The 24,158-nt window shown below is 55.5% G+C and overlaps 1 protein-coding gene across 5 annotated transcripts in view; it reads left to right on the forward strand.

Annotated features, from left to right (window-relative positions):
* The window catches only part of LOC103599440 (forkhead box protein P4-like), a 33,076-nt gene extending 12,502 nt beyond the window's left edge, over positions 1-20,574 (forward strand). The window contains exons 3-17 of one of the 5 annotated variants that reach the window (XM_008583549.1): positions 4,947-5,135; positions 5,718-5,840; positions 6,397-6,483; positions 8,031-8,178; positions 8,324-8,537; positions 8,815-8,919; positions 9,668-9,755; positions 10,806-10,889; positions 11,001-11,208; positions 11,305-11,381; positions 12,724-12,825; positions 16,469-16,590; positions 18,160-18,226; positions 18,704-18,873; positions 19,384-20,574. In XM_008583549.1, the coding sequence (XP_008581771.1) occupies positions 4,947-5,135; positions 5,718-5,840; positions 6,397-6,483; positions 8,031-8,178; positions 8,324-8,537; positions 8,815-8,919; positions 9,668-9,755; positions 10,806-10,889; positions 11,001-11,208; positions 11,305-11,381; positions 12,724-12,825; positions 16,469-16,590; positions 18,160-18,226; positions 18,704-18,873; positions 19,384-19,534 (1,935 nt within the window). In that variant the 3' untranslated portion in view covers positions 19,535-20,574. Of the gene's footprint in view, positions 1-4,946; positions 5,136-5,525; positions 5,550-5,717; positions 5,841-6,396; positions 6,484-8,030; positions 8,179-8,323; positions 8,538-8,814; positions 8,920-9,667; positions 9,756-10,805; positions 10,890-11,000; positions 11,209-11,304; positions 11,382-12,723; positions 12,826-16,468; positions 16,591-18,159; positions 18,227-18,703; positions 18,874-19,383 lie in introns of all 5 variants that reach the window. The other 4 variants (XM_008583551.1, XM_008583553.1, XM_008583550.1 and 1 more) reach the window with 4 other exon arrangements.
* Positions 20,575-24,158: the final 3,584 nt, after the last annotated feature.

The raw sequence follows: 24,158 nt of genomic DNA on the forward strand, positions 1-24,158 counted from the left end.
TCCCCTTCTCCCCTCCCCCCAGCTTGCCGGTCCATCTGGCTGGCTGGAGGAGGGGAGATCTGGGGGGCTGGGTGGGGGAAGCCAGGCCTTCTGTTTACCTTTTCTGTCACAAAGAACTTGGGAAAATTGCAGTCTGAGTCTGGGATGGGTCACAGTCAGGCAGCCGCTGCCCTCCCCCTGTGCACGCAGCCCGGCAGCCCCACTTCCCCCACCCCTCCTCACAGCAGCAGGGGAGGCTCGGAATTGGGGAAAGGATTATGCCGGGGCTTTGAAAAGAAGTTTATCTAAGGGAGGAAGGGTGGGCATGATCCTGAGCCTCTGGACTCTCAGGGTGGGGTACGGAGGGAAGTGAGGAGGAGAGTGGCATGGGGTGCAGGGTGCTCAGAGCAGAGCCCAGCACTGGATTTTGTCCTGGGGGAGATTCCAGTGCCCTGACAGAGTATCTGGGTTTTATATAAAATGAGTTTATGTTCAGAAAGCTCTTTGCAACCTTAGCAGTAGCCCTTTTTTAAAAATCTGGAACCTAATGAGACAACCCTCAATGGGGAGGAGTTGGGCAAAGAGGGGGGTGTGGCCTGGGGTGGAGGAGGGGAGGACAAAATCTGGAAAGTCAGTAAAGGGAGGAAGAGAAAGTTCTTGCACTTGCTACAATAATGTAGAAGGTTCTCACGTGTGATAGCAGGACTGGGTCTCTGAATTAATGACCCCTTCCACATACACTCCCTGCATCTGAAGTGGCCTTTGGGCTGCTGCTCTGAATCCTTCTCACACTGGGCTCAGCATAGTGTACCCCTTTCTAACAACTGGGAGGTAAGACAGGGAACCAGAATGTTCCCCCAACCAGAAAGGCCCTGCTGACCCAAGGCAAGAGGGAAGGAACATGATGGAAGTTGGAGGGACTGAGGTAGGCCTCAAAAAGGACTCCCCAGCTAGGTGCTAGGGGCACAAGCTCTGGGATAATTGAGAGAGGAAGGGAGGCTAGGAGTCCTCCTTAGGAGACCCTCTCCCTCCACGGTGAGAGAGGTCTAGAGGTTTGGGGGTCAGGGACACAGATAAAATGATCCTTTTTCTCAGGTCTTCTCCCTCCTTGCTTCCTTACCTCCCAGTAATTGATTCATTCATGCATTCAACAAATGCCATGTACTTCCTAAACTAACAACAGACATTTACAGAGTGCTTACCACAAGGCGGACAACGAACACTTTACAGTGTCACCTCATTTTATCCTCACAACCCTGTGGGGTAGGTGCTGACTAACCCCATCTTGCAGATGAGGAAATTGAGGCCTAGACAGGTTGAGTAACTTGTCCAAAGTCATACCACTAATAAGGGACAGAGCCAGATTTGAACCTAAACAGCAAGCTCCAGAACTTGCACATTTAATCTCTCCATTGTTGTTCTGCCTTGTGCTTGGTACCAGTAACGAACACCAGCAACACCCAGATACAGACACCTGGGCTGACGGTGTTCTGGATCCCAGGGAGATGGGGGTTCTCAGGGCCATCTCAGCTTCCCGGGAGCCTGGAGCCTTGACTGTTGATCCCTCTCTCCTTCAGCCCTGGATACCTTCCTTGCTTCCCACCTCCATCCCAAGTTTACAGTGTCCAAGGAGGTGGGGTCTCTGTCCCAAATAAGTTCCATGGCCTAGAAATAGCTTTTCTCTGAGCTCAAAGCCAGTGGGGGTTTAGGGGAGTGTGAGACACCTTCCCTGAAAGGAAAAGGGCATTTTGTTGATTTGGAACTTGAGTGAAATGGGTAACGAAGGGAGATTGATGGCAGCCCCTTTCCCAGTGGTCCCCACAGGACAGCGCTCTGCCCTCTCCCACCAGCAGGGTTGCCTGCCCGCTTGCCTCCCAGCCATGTTTGCTGCCAGCGTGAGATGAGTTTCCAAAACCAGAGTAGGTCTCCAGATCCAGCCTAGCAAGATTACCTGGTTGTGCTTAGTCCTGGGTCCTAGGCAGGGAGAGGTTGATCATAGAAGGCAGCACAGAGCACAGGTAGCTGAGAGTTGGGGGTGAGAAGAAGAGAAGTATCTAGGGCCAGGCCCCTTGGCTCTCTTGCCCTCCCCATCTGGAAGTTCTTCTTGATATCCCACCACTAATCTTTCTTGCTGCAGCTCCAACCCAGAATCAGTCTGAGAGCTTCCTTCTGGTCATTTGCAAGAGAGTTTAACCCAAACAAAGCTCCAGGCTGATCTCCCCACATTGCTCCGCATTCACCCAGGGACCCCAGACCCCATACTCAAGAGATTGAATTTGGGTCCTTGACTCTGGCACCAAATTGCATCCATCCCAACCCTCAGTTGCCAGATACGCTTTCTTTATGTCAAGCACTTTCCCTGTTCTTTCTGGGCAGGCCATCTAACCCAGCACACTGTATTCATGGTGGGTAGAACGTGTGGGGCCCTGAGCAGGGTCCCTGAGGGAGGGGTTGAGGCAGCTGCCAGCATTTAGCCTGGAGCTCATGCTTCCAGGGCTTTAGTGAGCATTTAGCTACCCTGGCCACTCTCCAGATGGTGATTCACAGGCCTTGCTGAGCCTACTAGCTGATGAGTGCCCATCCTGATACAGTCCAGCCTGGTGAGGGGCCCGTGGGGACACCAGGGGAGCTCCAGCTCAGTTCTCATCTCCAAAGGGCATGGGCAGAGCAGCTCAGGAGATCAGCTTGTGGCAACCACCTTGCTCACCCTTCTGGACCCTTTGGACCACCTTATGACAAGTGCACATGAGATGACCCATCCTATCTCTGTAGTAGCCTCTGCAGCCAGCTGCTCAGCCAAGAGGCAAGACCAGCAGGGGCCAAGGAGGCCTTGCAGGGTCATCTCGTCCATTCCCCTGCCTCCAAGTAGGAAAGCCCCTGGGAAGGAAATGCTACATCCTTTCTTACATGCTACTCTCAGTCCTGGTGCCTGGAAAGGTCTTCTGGGTGTCTGGTCTCAGTCTCTCCTGCTGTGGGCCATGTTCGTCTCCTCTAGTTCAGCTCTCTGCGATGAGAATGAGTGGCTGGTACTTTGGTCCTAAGTGACCCTCGCTGCACAGTGCCCTATAGGAGAGAGGGAAAGAACAGAAAAGAGGAGAAAGGGAAAATCCAGAAAGTTTTTAAATGATTTTCTTTACATTTACATAAAATTTAATGGGATACAAATCACTGTCACTCACCCCTCTCTCATTGTCCCTTTGGGGGCAGGGCAGGCTATTTAACCTCTCTAGGCCTCACTTTTCTCATCTGTGAAATGGTAATAATGATGATGCCCTCCTCACAGGGCTTCTGTGAAGATTCAATGAGATGATATACATAAAGGGCTTAGCCAAGTGCCTGGCACATAATAAGCAGTCAACAGCATCCTCTTTGTGCAGTCATGTGAGGTGGGGAGGATAGGTGCTCCAGATCCCAGTCAGCAGTCTTGTGATTTCAAAGACTAGTAAGTATCAGGAGCAAGAGCCTAGTTCACCTGACTCAGAAACCCAGTGCTCTGAGCTTACCACCACCACGGTGCCTCTCTTTGTTGGGTGGCCCAATGGAAGGAGGAAAGAAACGACAGTCTGTGATACCTCCTTGGTGTTGGGCACTCCCAGCCTAGGGTTTTACAACCCAAGTCTTCAGCTGGCAAAACCCAAGCTCTTTGAGCAACCACCCCAGCTGCCTCCAGGGCACCCAACAACAGACACAGGAGCTGACTCTGCAAGGGGGTGGGTCTGTGCTATTGTCTGCCCCACCCCCAGACCCCTCAAAGAGTGAGGACCATAACAGCCCTGCAGTCTGGCTTTCCAGAGAGCTCTTCTGGGGTACAGTTGTAGAGAGGGGAATTTGCATTTGGGATTTTGGCCTCATCGGCTCTTTGAGCCCCTAGATGGTCCCATTCTCATATGCTCTCCCTAACCATTCTCAAGACCTGCTCCGAGTACAGGGCAGGCAGTGTAGGATGCAGAGACACTGGGAACTGTGGAATACAAAGACCAGACTGGGGCTTGAATCCCAACCCTGCCACTTAAAGCAGCCAGACCTCTCTAATCTCACTGGTAGAAATGAGGTGGAAAAGCAACAAACAAAAACCACTCCTAAGGGCTAATGTGGCACATCTGCCACCGGCTTAGAGGTCTCTGAGAGCCTTCATTTACGTGGTATGTCCATGACCAAAAAGCTGGGTTGTTACTCCATGAGTGGGGTTCGACCAATAGTTATGGGGTGGGTGACAAGAAAGGGCAGTGGGAGTTCTCCGACACCCCTAGAGTCACTGCACCTCCCTGGTTGCTCCTTTGCCTGGGGATTTCCTAATCTGTGGTTTAAGGGGTGGCTCAAGACTGAGTCTGCCCCTGCCAGGAATTGAGAAGAAAACAAACTCCTCCTCCCCTGCCCCACAGGTGGTGCTGAGACTGGGGGGAGGGTCCCCTGGGGACCTAACCTGTCATTGCCCAGGACAAGTCCCTGCACAGCACTCTTCCCTGACTGGGCTGGCCCGCACCCCTCCCTTCCTGCCCCAGGGCCAGCAGAGGGGCCTCAATCTGCCGGGGAAGACATTTCAGCTCAGGGGAGCAGACACTTAGTGAATACCTACTGTGTGCTTGGCACTCTGCCAGGGTTTGGGAGGAAGAGAGGAGATTACAGAAGATACCTGTGCACATGGGGCTCACAGGGTGGTGAGGGTGGCAGACAGCTTCATCAAGGCACTTGTCCTGCTAAAACAGGGGGACAAGACATTGTAGCAGCTTCGACCTGGCTGGCCATGGCTGCACAAGCCTGGTGGTTCAGGAGAGGTGGGGCTGGGAAAGGAATGATATCATTGCTTCTTCCTGAACCTTTTCCCTGTAGCTGGATTCTTTGGTCCTCCTATAGAGGCCTAACCCAGGGCAGGGGGCAAAAAGCTGTTCTACTTTGAGAATCCTGGGAGTTCCAGCTAGAAGGAGTCATCTGTTGTAGTTCAATCCCTGTGTTTTATGTTTGAGGAGACTGACGCACAGCAAGTTCAGCACAGAACAGAGCTGGGAGTAGAAGCTTGCCCTGCTAACTGCCTGCCTGCTGTTCTTCATCCCCCACCCCCCACCCCCTGCTGTAGACATAGCTACACATACGTGCACACACATATCATCATGGTACCAACAGTGCTGCTCTGGGCACTGTGTGTGCCATCTAGACAGGTATGCTGGAGTGAGTGCTGTGTGCGTGAGCCGGGCCAGTGACCAGGTCTTCATGCCAGGGGGGCCTCTTTTTGAATCCTTCCCATGGCTCAGACCACCCTGCCAGCCAGGCTCATATTGCTGGTGGTGGTGTCAGAACAGACCCAGCAGGAGTTGGACATGGCTTGGTGTGCTGCTTCTCCCCGTCACTGGGTGAGAAGCCCTCCAAAGCCTGGGTTTTACTGACCAGTGTCACTAGGGTCTAATCTTCCTGCACTGAGGACAGCGCATCCTACAACAATAGCCAACCCTTATGAGGTTGCCGTGGGCTAGGCTTCGTCCTAAGCATTAATTTAATGGTTTTCACGATAACCTTGAGAGGTACGCACTATTGCTATTTCCATTTTACAGACAAGAATGACAAAGAACAAGGAGGTAAGTCACTTGTGCAAAAAGACACAGCCGGAAGGCAGCAGAGCCAGAATTTGAACCCAGGAAGCCCTACTTGGAGCTGCTCTGCCACTCCATGGGTGGGCCCCCAAGTGCTGCCTCTCCCCCGGGGATGGTGTCAAGGTGAGCTGGCTAATGGACTGAATCCTGCAGGTACCCGTGTCTGTGGCCATGATGTCGCCGCAGATGCTTACCCCCCAACAGATGCAGCAGATCCTGTCACCCCCACAGCTTCAGGCCTTGCTCCAGCAGCAGCAGGCACTGATGCTCCAGCAGGTGAGTCCAGCCCCAGGGCAGCTGGGTCCCCCTCCTCCAACCCTGTTTACTACCAACATTACTGAGGGCCAGAGCTGTCACAGAAACCAGAGAGACTGCTCAGGCCAGACAGATCTGCATTCCTCCAGGGCAGCTGGGGGAGGTCAAAGTCAGTCCTCAGCAGCCACTCCCCACCCCCTGTGCTCCCTTCCTGTGTGCTGGCCCCACTCTATCTCCTGAACTCCGAGGGAAGGACAAAGTGCTGGAACATGCTGGCACCTTGTCCCCATGACCTATTCAGGAGACCCACCATGAGGCAGGGAAGGTTCAGAGCTGTGGGATGAACCTCCCCCCTCCCTCCCATTCCCTCCCACCCAGTCCCTGCTCAGGGACCCTCCAGGCTGACTGGGGAGAGCAAAAGTCTCCTTGCCAGGCCATGTTTCATTGAAACTCCCCTCTCCTGCCCACAGGAGTCCAGACAGGACAGGGTTCTGGGTATCAGAACAGGTGGTTCTGGGCATCAGCAATCCCCTGCCCATGGTCACCCACTCCCACCCCTACCTTCCACCCCACCCAGCTGCAGGAATATTATAAGAAGCAGCAAGAGCAGCTCCACTTACAACTTCTCACCCAACAGCAGGCTGGGAAACAGCAACCCAAAGAGGTAAGAGGCTCCAGCAGGGCCCACAGCCCCCAAGACAGTGATGCTCCCCTGAAGAGAACCTCCCCCGCATCACCTGCAACCCCAGACATCTTCTGGCCACAGGCTGGGAATCTGGAAGTGTTCAGGAAAGAATTGCCTTATGGGAATAGTGAAAAACCAGGAAAAAGTTGGGGGAAGGGATCAAGGGAGCAGTGGGGGAGATGGTCTCTCTCATCCCCCTTCACTCTTTCTCTACTTGCTGGTGCAGTGTTGCCTCTGTGCACATGTGTGTGGACATCATCAGTATGTTAGTGTCTGGTGGCCCACGCACATGTCCAGCTGCCTCGTGGTCATCCCACCTTCCTGCCCACTTGTCTCTTAGATAGCCCCTCAGCCCTCCACTACTTGTCCTGGGAACCTTGCAGTCCCTCAGCAAACCACCTCCACCCACCTCAGCCTATCCCAACTACTGCACGCCTGCTTGTGATATCTTGCCCAGCCCCCTTCAGCGACCTCTTCCCTCACCCTGTGGGTTTGCTCTCAGAGCTCCCCTGCCTGCATCCCCTACCCCATCTGGGCCACAGAGCTCCCAAGTTTCTGTGCCAAGCCCTGCAGACCCCTACACCATGTCCCAGACACACACCTCCCTCCTGCTGCCCAAACCACAGCCCCGTTTTAAGTTGCCTCTTCCTAGAAGGCTGCCCTGATGTCCAGGCATTCTCCCTGCCCTTAGCCTCCCCCTCAATGGGTTTGCAATCACCGTGTTACCTGCCCATAAATCTCTAGGCTGACTCTGTCCTCTTGTCTCCTTATTGAATAGCCAGTCCCCCCCATCCCCATCCCACCCTAGGGCAGGCAAGCAGAGATGTCCCTGCCTCCCAGACATCCAGGACATGCTTGGCTCTTGGGCTGAGAAAAGACTTGCTGACAGCCTGACTTGTCAGTGCCTGTGTGAACTGAATCTGGGGGGACAGATGGGGGGTAAAATGGAGCCAGCGAACCAGTGCCTGGGCAGTGGTGAGGTAACTGTTCCCTGAGCCTGTGTCCCCATGACCAGCTGATGCTGATCTTTTGAAGTCCCACCAACTCCTTGATTCTCTGTAGCTAGAAAGCAAGAGAGGAGAGGAGCTGGGGGGGGGAGCATAAGGGGGGCACCCTGGGCACGTGGGAAGGGTGCCCGCCAGGCAGGATTGGCCCCCAGAGTCTGACAGGCTCATCGATCATTGTGATGAGAAGCACCCGCCCCCCCTCGCCAGGCATGCACAGCTGCGGTGCAGGGAGCTGAAGCAACAGAAGGCGGGAGGAGGGAGGGCGTCGTGCTGCGTGTCTGGGTCTGGCTGTGTGCTTGCGCGCGTGCGTGCGTGCGTGCATGCGTGTGTTTACTGCGAGGAGGCATGCAGCCCTATGGAAGCTGGGCCGGGAGCAGAGAAGCTACAGCTGCAGACGCCGCAACGACAGCTCCGGGGACTGATAGGCCCTGGGAGGGGGTGGCTGCAGGGTGGGGGCCAGATGGCATGCCTGAGGCTGATGGCACCTCTCTCTGCCCGCCTCCTCGGGCCCCCCACCAGGCACTGGGGAATAAGCAGCTGGCCTTCCAGCAGCAGCTACTGCAAATGCAACAGTTGCAGCAGCAGCACCTGCTCAACCTGCAGAGGCAAGGACTGGTCAGCCTGCAGCCCAGCCAAGCCTCGGGGCCCCTCCAGACTCTCCCGCAAGGTGAGTGGCCCACCACCCCCACCCCTCCCAGATCAGCCCCACTGCCCTCCCTGTACCCAAGAGCTGGCAGCCCCTGCTCCCAGGGATGAGGTGAGAGGCCCAATGTGTTCCCAGAGCCCTGCCAGCCTCCCCGTTTCTCCTACAGCAGCCGTATGCCCGACGGACCTGCCCCAGCTGTGGAAGGGTGAGGGTGCCCCTGGGCAGCCTGCCGAGGATAGTGTCAAGCAGGAGGGGCTGGACCTCACCGGCACAGCCACCACCGCTACCTCGTTTGCCGCCCCCTCCAAGGTCTCGCCTCCCCTCTCCCACCACACCCTGCCCAACGGACAGCCCACTGTGCTCACATCTCGGAGAGACAGGTACAGGGCCCAGGCTGGGAGGGGGTGCTGCAGTCCTGCACAAGGACAGACCTGGACCCCAAGGGATGGCACCTTGGTGGGGACTGGGAGGGAGGGATTGGATCTCAGGGACCTGGAAATTCATGCCCTCTTCCAGGGCATACAAAATTATGCTCGTTCTCTGGAAAACCTGTGTTAGGGACAGAAACATCACCAGCAGGGGAGCTGGTGCTGAGCCAGGCCTGGGGCTGCTGGGGTCTTCGGGATCCCTGACCACCACCTCCCTCTGCTTCCCCAGCTCCTCCCATGAGGACACCCCTGGCTCTCACCCCCTCTACGGACATGGAGAGTGCAAGTGGCCAGGCTGTGAGACCCTGTGTGAAGACCTGGGCCAATTTATCAAGTAGGTGTCACCCCAGACCCCCACCAGCAGGCTTTTCCTTCAGGGCCCCTCGTCTCCCCCTGCCAGCCTGCCACCTAGCTTGCCCCTTCGGGGCCTTCAGTCACTAGCTGTCCTACCATCCTCACTCCAGGGAAGCCTAGCTGCTTCTTTGTCCCCCATCAGCTCCCTGATCACCCACCCCCACCCCACCTATATTCCCAGGCCTGCAGCCTCCCCACCTTACCCCCAGAACAGGGTGGGGGATATGAGGAGAAGGGAAGGACAGATGTAAGCGTTTCTCTACCCGCCACCCTCCCCAGCCTCCCTCCAGATCTAGCCAGGAGAGTGACGGCTAAGGGCCGGTGGACAGGCAGGCGGGAGGCAGACAGGCGGCTGGCAGCAGGCAGCCAGCTGCCACAGCGTGCCAGGCTCTGTCACTGACTGATTAACTCTGCCGTCTCCCAGACCCTTGCAGCATCAGGGTCAAACAAATTGTTTTCACGCTTCGTCAGAGGTTTACTTAATTAGTTCATTTGCAATTAGATCTCTCTGTAGCTGGGATTTTAGCAAAGACATCAAAGGAAGCTGACGAGAAGGGAGAAGGAAGGCTTCCTCCGCTGTCCCGTTTTCCCACCTCTTTCTCCTCTTTGTATCTCTTGGTTTGTCTGCTTTTCAGGCTGTGGGAGGGATTAGAGGATGGGACGGGAGGGTGGTGACAACAGGAAAACCAGGCCAACTTTCTCTCCTCCACCCCCTCCTCCCCTCGAAGACACCTCAACACAGAGCATGCCCTGGACGACCGCAGCACAGCCCAGTGCCGGGTACAGATGCAGGTGGTGCAGCAGCTGGAGATCCAGGTGTGGCCAGGGGCGGGGGAGGGGTGGGAGCTCCAGCTCTGCCCACCCACAGCACTGACTTTCCAGGAAGGGTTGGTAGGGAGAGGGTCTCATGGGTGGGTCCCATGGTCAAAGCCACCATCTTATGCTTTCTAGGTCCTAATTACCATGGTTGTGAGGTGAGGACAGCTGGATGCTGAGGGGTAAACCGAGGCTGGGGCATCTCTGCTGGGAAGTCCAGAAGAGACTCACACAACATAAAAACAACAAAAATAATATTAACAGCTAACATATGAAGCACTTGCATTGTGCTCTACTATATGCTTTACCTATATAGCTCAAGGAATCTCAACAACCTTGTGTGGTGGGGACCACGATTATTCCCATCCTACAGATGGAGAAAACAGAGGCACAGAGAGCTGCAGTCACTTGCCTGAGCTGATGAGTGGCAGAGCTGGGATTAGAACCCAGGCAGTCTGGCTCCTGAGTCTGAGCTCTATAGACACTCTGTAGCTACTCAGGACAGTCCAGCAGCCAGCCAGGCAATATTTCCCTACTTCCCTCTGGCACCTAGCAGAGTGTCCTGCTGTGGGTGGGAGGGTAGTCCTGAGAGATCTATTGAATTTATGAATGGGGTGAGTGAATCATTCATCCGTTCCTGCATCTCCATTCAGTCCGTGAGGGCCCTCTCACACACAAGTGCCACTGCACTAGGCACTTGGGTGTTGTTCAGCCACGGCCTCTGCCCTCCCTAGGGAGAAGAGTGGTGTGGTGGATGGGCTCCAGCCTGGGACAACAGGGAGGGCTCTAGGGGTCACAGTCCGGAGGAGGGAGGGGGAGGGCTTCACGGAGCAGGCAGTCCCTGTTCTGGCCTTGAGGATATAGAGGGGCCAGGGGGGCAGCAGATTACCAAGGCCTTCAGGTAGTGGGGAACACAGGGAGCGGGGATGCTGAGGCATGGAGGTGAGTGGGGGTGAGGAATCTGGTGCTGGAGGGGTGGGACATGGAGGAGGAGCCCACCCCTCTGAGGCGCAGCCTCCTGCTCACCTCCGGCTTTGCCCCTCTCTGCAGCTCTCCAAGGAGAGCGAGCGGCTACAGGCTATGATGGCCCACCTGCACATGCGGCCCTCTGAGCCCAAGCCCTTCAGCCAGCCAGTGAGTGACTCTCCCCTCCCTGTCACCTTCCTGGAGCCCCTCTGCAGCCCCTAGACCCTTGGGGCCCCCACCCCTGGGCACTGGTCTCAGCATCCTCCCCATTGCTCACAGCTGAACGCGGTCCCCGGCTCCTCCTCATTCTCCAAGGTGACCATCTCTGCAGCAGACTCGTTCCCAGATGGTCTCGTGCACCCCCCGACCTCGGCTGCTGCCCCTGTCACCCCCCTACGGCCCCCTGGCCTCAGCTCTGCCTCCTTGCACAGCGGAGGTCCAGCCCGCAGGAGAAGCAGTGACAAGTTCTGCTCCCCCATCTCCTCAGGTGAGGGCCACCAGGGCTGCGGGGCTGCCACTGGGAGGGGCGGCTTCCAGGCTGGGCCCCCATCTGGCTGCCTCATCCTCTGCCTGTCTCCTCCAGAGCTGGCCCAAAATCACGAGTTCTACAAGAATGCTGACGTCAGGCCCCCCTTCACCTACGCCTCCCTCATCCGCCAGGTGAGTACAGATATCCTAGCCCTCACTGCAGCCCGGCCTCCAGGTCTCAGCCTCCAGGGAGTACAACTTTGCCTCTCACGCCAGCCTCTCCCTCTTGCACCTGTGTCTGCCTTCTCCGGCTCTCTGCAGGCTGCAGCTCAGTGGCCTGCCACTCATGTGCATGTGTCTCTGGGGGCACACACACTGGTTTTTACTTCCCACTCCCACTGTGGGTAGTAAATCATGTGCTCCTTTCCATGTACACACACTCCCGTGACAGAGCGTGGTCACTTAGTCTGCCTCTCTCTCTCACACGCACACCTCTGTTCCCTCCCTCGTGTCTGTAACCCTCATGACCTGAATGTTCACGTGATATTCACACTCATACATGAACATGCATTTACACACATGTTCTCTCTCTGGTACCCCCTGTATTAGTCTGGGTTTTTTTGCTTATAACAAAATACCTGCAACTGGGTGATTTATAAAGAAAACAAAATTTATTGCTTACAGTTTCTGAGGCTGGGAAGTCCAAAGTCCATCTGGTGGTGGTGATAGTGACCCAGGGGCCTCACATTGCAGGATGGTGGAAGCAGAGAGAGTAGAGAGAGAAAGACTCTTCTCTCTCTTCTTTTAAAGCTCTGAGAACCATGCCCTTGACCACCATTTTTTATCCATTCACTACTGCATGGTCCTAAAATCTAATCACCTCTTCAAGGCTCCACCCTTCCACTACCATAATACAATTTCCCACCCTCTTAACAGTCACAGTGGGGGCCAAGTTTCTAATACCTAGGGGGACACAATTCAAAGTTTAGTGAGTTTTGGGGGACATAATTCAATCCACTACACCCCCATAGGTACGCACACCCCTACGCCCCTACTCACATTCTGTGATTCTGTGACACACACACACACACACACACACACACACCACACCACACCACACCACACCACACCCCACCCCCGTGCTTAGGTTGCCCTTTGCCAAAATCAGGATAAATTCCAAATAGCCCCCCACCCCACAGATATATCTCTCCCAAGAACACTGCTTTTGACCTTACTGCAGGGTGGGGCACTTGAAGCCATTTCTCCCCCAGAAGGTGCTCTTGTGCTCCTTGCACAAGTGCACAAACTTTGGAGCCCTGTGCTCCCTTCAGCCTCAGCTGGGCTGTGCAGCCTCCCTCTCAGGGGACTCACAAGCACCCACCCATCCTCTTATCCACACATTTCTGCAGAGGATCTCCTCTGTCGCAGGGTGGGTTAGGGGCCAGGCAGAAGGGAGAGGTCCTGGGGGAGATCACAGAGCTGTGACCCTTCAGTACCCAGACTGAGGGTCCCTTTGTTCCTTCTCTGCCCACAGGCCATTCTGGAAACCCCCGACAGGCAGCTGACCCTGAATGAAATCTATAACTGGTTCACCAGGATGTTTGCCTATTTCCGCAGAAACACTGCCACCTGGAAGGTGAGGCATGCCCCTTCCACCTCCCCCAGGCCTGTCACCCTCCAACATCTCCACATCGCATTGAGACCAAGGATGACTAAATTAGTCCCCTAAACAATTATCCTGCAGAAATGGCCCCACCATGTGCTCCTCGCCCCCACTTCAGCGGGACCTGTGGAGTGTTCCAGAATGACTTTTAATGACTCCTTCCTTCCAGCCCTGTGCTGCCTTCTTGCTAGGAAGAAATCCTTCTCCAGGGTGCTTCCCCATGGAGACTTCAGCTCCATGAAGTTGGGCCTCCGGGAATCAGTAATGCCCAAACGTGGTAGCGAGGCCTTGGCTGAATTCACAGAGTCCCTAAGGGTCTGGGCACCCTGGCTAAAGGCACATGTTCCAAAGCCTGGGGTTGGGGTGGGGGATGTGCAGTCATGGACACATGGATGGACTGAGAACCATGGACCATACTCTGCGGCACAAACACAGGCACTCTCATACTCTCCCAGCTCTGCCATCAGTGGCAAGAAGGCAGTTGTCTCCATCCATTTAGTCATTTCAATGCCCTCAGCCACCCTCAGCCATAAGAGTTTTTCTGGGGGACAAGAGGCAGGCAAGAGGGGGACTCTAGAAAAATGGGACACAGAGATGTGGGCTGGGGCACTAAGCCATTTATTTTTCTATAACTAGGATGGGGTGCTAGCATGTGTGCGTGTGTGTGTGTGTGTGTGTGTGTGTGTGTGTGTGTGTGTGAGTGTGTGTGTGTGTGTGTGTGAGTGTGTGTGTGTGTGTGTGTGAGTGTGTGTGTGTGTGTGTGTGAGTGTGTGTGTGTGTGTGTGTGAGTGTGTGTGTGTGTGTGTGTGAGTGTGTGTGTGTGTGTGTGTGAGTGTGTGTGTGTGTGTGTGTGTGTGTGTGTGTGTGTGTGTGTGTGTGTGTGTGTGATGTCTAAATTGGGAGAGGGATGGGGGATGGGGAAGGTTGGACACTGAATGGTTCCAGTCTCAGAATCTTAATTGGATCCCTGGCTCTTGAGTCCTCCTGCTGGCCAGTGCAGAAACTGCAGTTAAGCAGGCTACTTCCCCAAATCCACAGGTTTCAACAAGTGTTACTGAGGCTCCCCCTCCCCACCAGCACCCAGGACTGGGTGGAGATTGCACAGGGCAGCCTTTTCTGCCCTGGGAGTGTGCTGAGTACAGCAGGAAGGACTGCTCCATGACCATCCCAATGCCCAATTCCCAAAGCTTGGGAAAGAGGCTGAGGTTGGGACAGCTGCTCTGATTGGCTGTGAGTGATGTCATTTCCTGCCAACCACAGTCCTGCCCTCTTTCTGAGCCATCAAGGCCTTCTTGGGGCCACCTAGTCCAGTTTCTAACCTCTAGGCCAGTTCAGATATCAGGTTTTATAAATGATAGAGTCCTATACAAATGTAAAGGATCATTACGATTTTTATCTAACGTTTTCTTTAACATTACATATTAATCATTTGCCTTTAGGGGTGGCAATGTAGAGCCTCATTTCTGTAAGACAGCTCCTCCCTGGCAGTGGAGTTCTACTCACTCACCTATCCCCTCTCCTCTTCTTTCTCACCTGCCCCACCCCACTGCAGTTTTCTGCTTCTCTCTTCTATTGAGATCAGGAGTAGGTGACTTTCTTAAATCACTTCAGTGACCATCATGAAGCCACCCCCCATCATATTCCAACCTTACCACCTTCCACTGGTTGCCCAGCCTTGGACATCTCTATGGCATGTCTCTCCCTCCCAGTTCTTCACCTCCATCTCCCCTCACCTAGTCTAGGTCCCAGTAAGAAGATGGCTAGGCTGGGGAAAAGTAAATGACTGCATGGGTGACCTTCCCAGTTAGTGATGCTGTGCTGTGGCCTCTGCCACCTGCAGGCACTGCCTTGCCTTTTTCATGCCACAGCATAATTCATTTTAACTTGAGGTCCACTTTGACCTTCAGCTTTTTCTCATTCAAGCTCTATTCATATTGCTTGGGAAATATGCCCTGTCTATACCCAGCTCTCTTTCCCTTTCACATCTACTTTCCACCCATTTATCTGCCTCTTGAGGTCCCTCCTCTTCCTCACCTAAATTATTTTGGTTTCCTTCATTCCCTTCTCCTTCACCCTTTCTGATTCCCACCCTAGGAAGGTGTCTCCTTCAAACCAGGGCAGAAGGGTTGTGAGTGGTGTGGGCCAGGCCAGCTGCCGTTTATCCGGGGACAGAGCTGCCATCTGCCAAGCTGATGGTCCTTGCTGGCCCTCCCCCTGTGTCCATCCCCTCGCAGGGCCCATGTTGTGGGCCCGTCCTTTTGTTTACGCAGCCCCTGCCAGACCCCTTAAATTGCCGTTAATGTTTCAGCGTAACGAATTAGTCTCTCATCACGAATCAGGCTTCGAAATGAGGGAAAAAAGCCCCGGTGAGGCCATCCTCGGAAATTGGGGTCATTCTCATTTGCAAAGCGGAGGATCGGAGCCTCATAATGCGGGCAAATTTATTCCGAGGCAGGAGCCCCGGCATGATTAGGCCCTTTGTAATTATCGCTCCAAGAGATTCCACTCCAGCCGCCCGCCTCCCTCGTGGATTAGCAAGCGAGTCGGAAAAATACACAGGATTTAATTAGAGGCAAATTAAAATTGGTAATGAAATCGGGCCAGTTGCAAGTGGCAAGAGTTGGAAGGGAGAGAGGGAGAGGGGATCTCCAGGGGCATGGGCTGCCTGCCCTGCCCGCTTTCTTCCCCATTTAGAAATGTAAAGAGGAGACAAGGATGGGGACGAGGCCAGGACAGGGACAGGGATGTGGGCAGGCAGGCCGGGATGGTGATGACAGGGGCCAGTGGGAGGACACTGAAGCTGAGAAAAGAGAGTACAGGTGTAGGGTGGACACGGGAGGGTGCAGTGGGTGGATTAGGGCCTCTAGCCCAGTTCCCTCAAGGAGAATTGGGCCAAGCACCCCCACCCTCACCCAGGTGTCCTACAAACCAGATGACCTCAATTCTTGAAGTTACCCTGCCAGGAGGTGGGAGCCACAAGGTGACTTATCCTCCTTCTCGCCTCTTCCTGCCTTATGGCTGTAAATCCATACTCTCCCTTCTCCCAGTTTATTTCAGTGGTTATGCATTTATTAGGCCTCTACTGTATACTTCATGCTCTCAATAGGTTGTCTGTTTTGAGCCACAGCTCAAAGCCATGGTTCCCAGACACTTAGGGGTTGAAGAAGATAACAGTGAGGGTTCGTGAGTTATTTCCAAAACTCTTAAAAGCTTAATGGGAATTCTACGTGCGCCTAAGATAAGATGTCTGGGCTCACAGAGGTGCCAGGGCCCGAATATGATCTCATGTAAATCACAAGCCCTGAGTAACAGCTACATGTGTCTTTGATTAATGATGATAGGAAAACAAATTACTACTAACTAGATATTGTTTAGTTGGTAGGCAGAATTTTCCAAAATGGGGCAGGGAGAGGAAAGCAGATAATAAAATGGGCTTTGGTGGTGAGGAAGCTGGGAGCCCACCCCAGCCCTCCCCTGCTGCCCCTCGGCTGGGGCAGGGGGGCTGCTGCTGCACGGAATGGAACGGGGACTGGCCGAGGACTCCTGTTGTGCTCACCTGAGTGGAGGAGCGGCTGGGCCGGGAGCCATCTCTGATCCCTCTTCCCTGCACCCTCAGAACGCCGTGCGCCACAACCTCAGCCTGCACAAGTGTTTCGTGCGTGTGGAGAACGTCAAGGGTGCCGTGTGGACTGTAGACGAGCGGGAGTATCAGAAGCGGAGACCACCAAAGATGACAGGGTATGTGGGCCAGACCTGGGTGGGAGGACCTGCCCCTGGGTGTGAAGCAGGTCACCCCCCATGCCTCTCCAGGACCCCCATGGGCACTAAATCCTTCCCAGTTTGAGGGGGTATGGGGAGGAAAGGGGTGGAGGAGCCCAGTGCTTGTGGAGGCAAGGCTAAAGTCTAGAAGTGACAATCAGAAGGCAGACATTTATGGATTGTACTGCCCTCACTCCTGACTGAAGGAAGGAGCCAAGGGGAACCTAGTACCAGAGAGAGGCAGAGGTCAAAGCAGCCACAGCCAGAGCTGGGACATGGGCGATGCTGGCCGGTGGGCCATGGGTGAGGGGCTGCCATGCCCAGGGCCCACACTCTTCCCCCAACTCATCACAGATGAGCCGACCTCTGAGACCCCTGGGGCCTGCCTCTTCATTTCACAGGGGAGGATGTCCAGAGAGGACAAGGGGCTGGCAAGAGGCCACACAGATTTGCAGCAGAGCTGGGTCAAGGACCAGGTCTCTGACCTCCCAGTCTTCTGTGCTCTGCTCTACCACACCGCATTTTAAGTGGATACAGGAACCTGGGAGAGGGCCAGAACCTCCCTTTTGGCTTCCCTAGTAGCACCAGTGACCTTCTCCCCACTCCAGACACCCCAACCCCCTCTTGCCTGTGCCCCTTGGACCAGAGGTCCCTGGGGAAGTAGAGAGCGGTCTGAAGCAAGTTAGATGGCTATCTGTGGGGTGTCTGTTCTCCTCAAAGATTCCTTCTTTCCAGGCAAGAGCCTTTCCATCCCAGGCAGCTGTGGGGGCTGGGGCAGGGTGGGGGCCCAGAAAATGGAAGGGAAGCCACCTCCTACTGAGTACCCCCACACACCAGTCTCCACGGTAGGCATTGTCAGGTCTCATTACCAACTTGGAATCAGAAGACCTGGGTTCACGGTGCACCACTGCTTCTCACCAGCTGTGTGACCTTGAGCCAGTGTCTTAACCTCTCTGAGAGGCTCTGTAAATGGTGTCTTCACGGTGGAAGAGGGATAGCCTTGAGCCACTGCTTTTCCTGACCTAACTCCTGAACACCTTCTGGTGCAGAAAAACCTTTTGTGTGGAGCATGTGGGGACAGGCTGAGCACATGGCTGATTATTACATGTCCCAGAATTCAGGATGGTAAGAAAGTGTGGATTGTGCAGACAGGGAACTATTGAGGCTCTAGATCGGACCTCGCTGAACATGGCAAAATATAGACTGGAGAGAAAAATGCTGGGGGCGGCATGACACAAAGACAGATGTTGGGAGGGATCCTGGTTCCCACTCATCAACTCTGAGACTTTGGACAGGTCTCAGAGCCCCAGTGAGCACAGCACCCTCACCTATGAAGGGGCTACTGCAACCTGCTGGGCCAGCTTAGTGTGAGGCTTGAATAAGATGGAGCGTGCACCAGGCTCAGCAGATGCAGCCAACCCTGCTCTGGCCTCCCAGGACGATGAAGGGGACAGTACCGGCACAGCACAGTCCCTTGGCTAGGGTTGAGAAATGTGAGTGAGGGGAATGTGAATGAGTGAGCCAAAGACTGCCTTCTCTCTCCTGCAGGAGCCCCACCCTAGTGAAGAACATGATCTCGGGCCTCAGTTATGGAGCACTTAATGCCAGCTACCAGGTGACTGGGCCCCGCCCAGAGCCCTCCCACCCCCTGCTCTTCCTCCAATCGCACTGGCCTCAGAGAAAAGACTTCCCCACCCTTCCCTGCAGAAGGCCTGTCAGAAGAGGGCAGGACACCAGGAGGAGGTTGAAGAGCACTCCGTGGTCCAAAACCCCAGCCCTCTGCCCCACCCCAACCCCGGGTCCAGCTTCCACCTCTAGTCTCAAGGCTGGGTTTGGGTAGGGGTGGGGTAGAGAGCGAGGAGGTTGGCATAGCCAGTGGCATCCCTTTCCCTGGCTTGTCAGTCTTGGGGTCCTGTGCCCTGGGAGAGGAGATGAGCCACGCCCAGATTCCCAGGAAAGCTGGGAGGTAGGAGAACGAGGTCTGAGATGGATGTGCCCATGATGGGGCCAGCAGACAGACTCATGCATGAGACCCTAGGGGTTGGGGAGGGATGGCGCCTGACGGGGTGGGCCCAACCCTGTGCCCCTCCAGGCCGCCCTGGCCGAGAGCAGCTTCCCCCTCCTCAACAGCCCTGGCGTGCTGAACCCCGGCTCCGCCAGCAGCCTCCTGCCCCTCAGCCATGATGACACAGGCGGCCCCGTGGAGCCGCTGCCCAGCAACGGCAGCAGCAGCCCCCCTCGCCTCTCCCCACCCCAGTACAGGTGAGCACAGACACAGACCGGCCACCACTGTGCCCTGACACTTTAGGAAGGAAGATCTCCCCCTACAGGAGGAGTCCCATCCTACCCCCCACCCCCACCACACCATGCCGCTCTCCCAGGACAAGCAACCTATGTCATCCTGCTGCTGGGGCCTCCCCTCAACTCCCTTCTCCTCCCAACCTCTCCTCTCTCTCTCCTCACTCCTTCCCTTCTTTCCCCTTCTTATTTCCCCTCCTCTCCCGTTTCCTCTTCTTCCTCTGCTCCCGCTCACCTCCCCTCTGCTCTCCCATCTCCTCTCCCCTCTGCTCCTTTCTCCTCTCCTCCCTCCTTCCCAGCCCAGGGTTTTCCCTGGGGGAGATCAGACCTGGAGGGGATGATGGGATCCTGGAGAGGGGACTGTGGGAACCCCAATGTGCCCCAGAGTTCTGGATGAGTTTGGAAGGACGTGGAGGGGATCAGGGAAGGGACCCCAGTGCCCACATCGTCCCTTCTGCCACCTGCCTTCTGCAGCAGCCACCAGGTGCAGGTGAAAGAGGAGCCGACTGAGGTGGAGGAAGACAGGCAGCCCGGGCCCCCCTTGGGCCCCCCCAACCCGAGCACTGTGGGGCCTCCAGAAGACAGGGACCTGGAGGAGGAGCTACCCGGAGAGGAACTGTCCTGAGGGCCTCTGGGACAGGCAGGGCTGGGGTGAGACCCCTCCCTCCCAGAACCCAGGCCCCACCTACCCCCACTCCACAGCCCCTCCCGAACCTCAAAGGCACTTCCAGGACTCAGACGGGGAGAGGCCTGGGCCAGCAACTCCCCTGTGACCTGACTGACAAACACGCGGGGGCAGGGATGGTCCCCGCCCCCATGGGGACAGAGAACCCTTGGTTTGGGACCTGTAGAGGACACAGAGGGCCCGGACCCCTCCTCAGACCCTCCTCCACATCTGAATACCGCCTTTCCCCGACCACCAGCAGCAGGGCCCTCCACCCCCACCAGCTTCACCCGACACACACAGGGCCCCTCAGCGCCATGGAGACCCGCGGGCGGGGCTGTCACCCCTCTCAAACCCAGGGCCCCTCACACCTGGCTCTGGCAGTGTTTTCTGGCCAGAAGTCCCCCTTCCCTAATTTGTGTTCACTTCCACCTTCTTTTCCTTCCGTACTGTGAAGAAATAACTCTCCATCCCCAACTCCTACCCCTGCTCTGGCCTGGGTGGGGACTGAAGTGTCACCATCCCCAGAAGAAACCAGCCCCCTTGGCTGTTGGGGTGGGACAAGTGTGCCCTGTGGGGGTCCATGTGAACAGGACCACCTGGCTTCAGCCTCTTCCCCAGACCTGAGACAGGACCCAGGCTGAACTGGGCCCCCACCCCACCCCTGTTTGCTGGGTGCTCCCCAACCACCCCGCGCCAGAGAGCACAAGAGGAGACCCAGTGCCTCCTGCCTCCTTCACAGAGAGATCTGTGCCAGGTGGACTTCTGCGGGTGGAGCCGTGCCCCTGAGGCTGGAGTTGGGGCCAGAGGCGGTGCCTGGACTGCTGGGAAGCATCCAGGGCACAGGGGAAAGGAGAGGCTGAAACCCACCTTCACCTCCACCCCGGCCTGCAGGTCCCCCCACTGCAGTGCTCTCTCACCCTCCCTCAGCACCCCTTCCCTGTTCCCCCAGTTAAACGGATGACCAAAGACCTTTCTTATGCCAGAAGCAAAAACCAAAACTTTTTGTTGGCTTTTTCCTTTGTCGCCTCCCAAACACCCTGCTCTCCCAGCCCCCCACCCTGGCCCCAGGCTGGAAGCCCTCCCTTCACTTAAGTTATTGTTTTAAACCAAAGTTTACAGTGTCTGTTGGTGGCCAAGACCCTCTCCTTCCACCCCTCCTCCACCCCTCCCCAAGGACCCTGGGACTCAGTGGAGGTGGAGGCCCTGCGCACCTCCCCTCTGCTCTTGCCCAGCTTGGGGGAAGGAGAGAGGGCAGAGGGGAGGAGGTGGGCACACAAGCCCCCACCCCCAACCCTAGGCTGCTTCCTGGGGGCTCTCCAGACCCCTGTCTAGGACCAAGTCCCCCATCATGCTGGGAGTGTGGATTCCAGCAAAAGAGCTGGAAAAAACAGACTCCACAAACCCCCTATGGGGGACCCCAACTTAAGACCAAGGACTGGGCATGTCGGATGCTCATAACACCCCGGGCCAGGCCCTTTTACTGAGAAGACTCCTTGGATATTTCCCAAGAAACCCCCACATACACCCCTTCACAAGCCATCCCTCCCAAGAAGCAGGGGGCACTCCACCCCCTCCCCCTGTATTCCCCACCTGTGTTCTATTTGACCAGCACAGAAATATTAAACGTCCTCTATTCACCGGGCCCTGCGTGTGTCACCAAAGTGAGGGAGGGGAGGGGCATTAAAGCTTAAAGAGTATTCTGTGCAGGGAACTGGGGCAGGGACATCAGCTAGACAGTGGGGGCTCCTGCAGGGGTGGTTTCTGCAAGTATGGGTGGGTTGAGTGGGCATAGTGCCCCAGCTGGCACATGGGCTGGTGCCCCAGCTTTAGGGACAGGGGCTTCCTCTGGTTCCTCTGCTCCTCCTGTCTCCCTCCTCCACTCTTAAACTAGGTCTCGCCATCATTCTTCTGTTTTTCTTCCAAAGCCCCAGCCCTTGGCCCAGTTCTTTCACAAGTTGCTATCATGGTGTTTTCAGCCAGGAAGTCAGTTTACTCCAGGGATGGAGAGGACTCCTGCTGCAGGAGATGGCCACACCCATCCCCAGCTGTCCTCTGGGCCATCATCCACATCTTCGTGGGGCTACCTGGACAGGTGTGTGTGTGCTTATGTGCATGTGTGGGGGTGGCATCCTGCTGCTTGTGGTAGGGCTCTTAGTGGATGTGTGCATGCCCATGTGGCACATGTGTGTGTGGTGACTGTAGTGCTGGTGGCTTGGGGTCAGAAAAGGGGTTATTCAAACCCATGCAAAGGGGACCCCTGGACAGTTAGGGGGAGAGAAGGAAAGGAGGAGGTAGTCTAAGCTGTTAAATCAGAGATGGGTCTTGACACCTCCCTCAGCCTCAGCAGACCAGCCCACATTCCTCTCATCCCACGTCAATTCCTGGTACCCTACCCTGCTGCCCCTCCTCCACAGGGGAGCCCCTCCCACCTTCTCAGACCCTGGCGCCCATCCTTAGGGCCTCGCTGTTTCAGGCCTTATCCCTGCTTTCCATGGTCGCCTTTCAGACACTCCCTCCTCGAGGGCAGGTAGGGCCCCCGCCCCGGGGAGAGGGGGCAGGGTCCAGGAAGGAGTGTGTGTATTTGGGGGGAGTGGGAAAGGGCAAAATGTTGAGAAAGCAGAACTGAAATCACACCTTTCTGCAAATCTCCACCAAACTGCTGGAACTCTCCAAAAGCCAAATTCGGGAGGCAGGTGGGGCAGGAAAGAGGGTAGGATCTGGAGACAGAGTCTGCTGACTTCTCTGTCTACTCTTGAGCCCGCCTTTTGTCCTTTTCTGCAACCACCAATTTCTTTGTCTCCCTTGCTCTCCCCCCCCCCTCTCTCACTCCCCTCCACTCTGCCTCCCTGCCACCACCTGCTCAGAGCCTGGGGTGAATTCCCTGTCCCCCACTTAATACCTCGGGAGGGGCCAGGGAGCTCGGTTTGAGGGTCTCAGAGCCCCTGCACACCCCATCCTCCAGGCTCGCCCGCCACACACGGTGAGAAGTAGCACTGCTGTGTCCTGTAATCTGCCCTCCTGGCCCTCCGTGGAGGCTGCCGGGGCCCTGCACAGTAGAGGTAGCTGTATGTAATCTGTGTGGACAGCAGCGTTCCCTACGATGCAGTAAAGCAGTTACCATGATTTTGCTGTGGCTGCTTCACCTCCTCCCTCTACCCCTCACAGTCAGACCAACCAGCCCCTTAGAAAGCCCCAGAGAACCCAGAGGTGTTGGCTGTCAAGCTCCCAGCTCCCTCACTCCACCCCTGGAAGAAGAGAGTCTGTTCTTCAGGCTGACCTCAGGGACACCTTCCTATGCCAGACTCTTAAGTGACAAGACTGAACCAGCCTCATTCTCAGGAAAGGTCCTCCAGCAGTCTAACTTTAGTTTCTCCTTGCTTCAACTACAGTCATTTTCTTTTTATTTCTCCCACAGGGATATGGCAAATGTCTGGTCAGTGCATTTGGAGGTGGGGTGATGATCTATCATTGGCATTGGGGGCAGAGAGGGTCTTGCAATAGAAGAAACAGGTGCTGCCATGGACCACCACCTCTTGGATGCATTGGGCTCAGTCTCAGAAATTTTCTTAGTATCTGACATCCCACATGAGGCAGCACCCACCCCCACCCCCCCATTATTACCTTCTTTTAAGTGAGAACCAACTTCCCAATCGCACCTTGCTGCCAGGAAGTCCTGCACATTGTCTAGCTTCTCTCCTTCCTACTGATTCACAACTGTTGGAGGCAAGTTATTAGCTATGGCTGGCAATTTGTCCTTGTCTTAGTATTTCTGCCCTGATGGAGGAGCTGTCTTTGGAAACTGTTCTCAGCCTGGCAAAAAAAAAAAGAAGAAGAAGAAGAGGAGAGAAATATTCCAAGCCGGACATTCTGAGGGTGGGCCAAGTCGTTCTCTGGGCTCTGCATCACACCAAAGTCCCTGTCCGCCTTTCGCCTGGCACTCAGAAAGCTCCTTGCTCCCACTACCATTAACTCGCCTATGGCTTTTTGCCGGTGGCCAGCAGAGGGCGCTTTAGACAAAGCAGACCTTCTTTTGGACAAACTTGCCCATCTGAGGAGGGGGTGCAGCACAGGGGTGGGGTTCAACTCCCTGTGAGAACTCCAGCCCCTCTGAACATGTCCCAGACAGCAGCCTCTAGCCCAGGGTAGGAAAGGGCTCATTCTGCTATTTGGGGGCTCCCCAGACCCCACCAATTTGTGACTTATGAAACATCCCAAATAGACATGGGAGAAGGCAAGAGAGATGAAGAGAGTGCGCTGCAGGGAAGATATCTCAGGAGCCAAGCACACCGGGCACAACGAGGGGCTCGATACATATTTTTAATAGTAATAATTATTAGCCTTTAATGAGCTCTTACGTGCCAGACACTATGCTAGAAGTGTGGTATTTCATTTAATTCTCACAACAACTCTGAGTTAGGTGGTATTATTATCCCTGTTTTACAGATGATGAAACTGAGACAGAGAATCAAAGAGATCAGCAGATAAAGTATGAAGAATGAAGAATCTGTGGTTTGCAGTGGGGAAGGAAAAGAGGCTTTGTGGCTTAGTCCCAGCTTTCTAGTGACACTATTTACTTTGACAT

This window comes from Galeopterus variegatus, unplaced genomic scaffold (assembly GCF_000696425.1).
Source record: "Galeopterus variegatus unplaced genomic scaffold, G_variegatus-3.0.2 Scaffold2964, whole genome shotgun sequence".
Taxonomy (NCBI): Eukaryota; Metazoa; Chordata; class Mammalia; order Dermoptera; family Cynocephalidae; genus Galeopterus; species Galeopterus variegatus.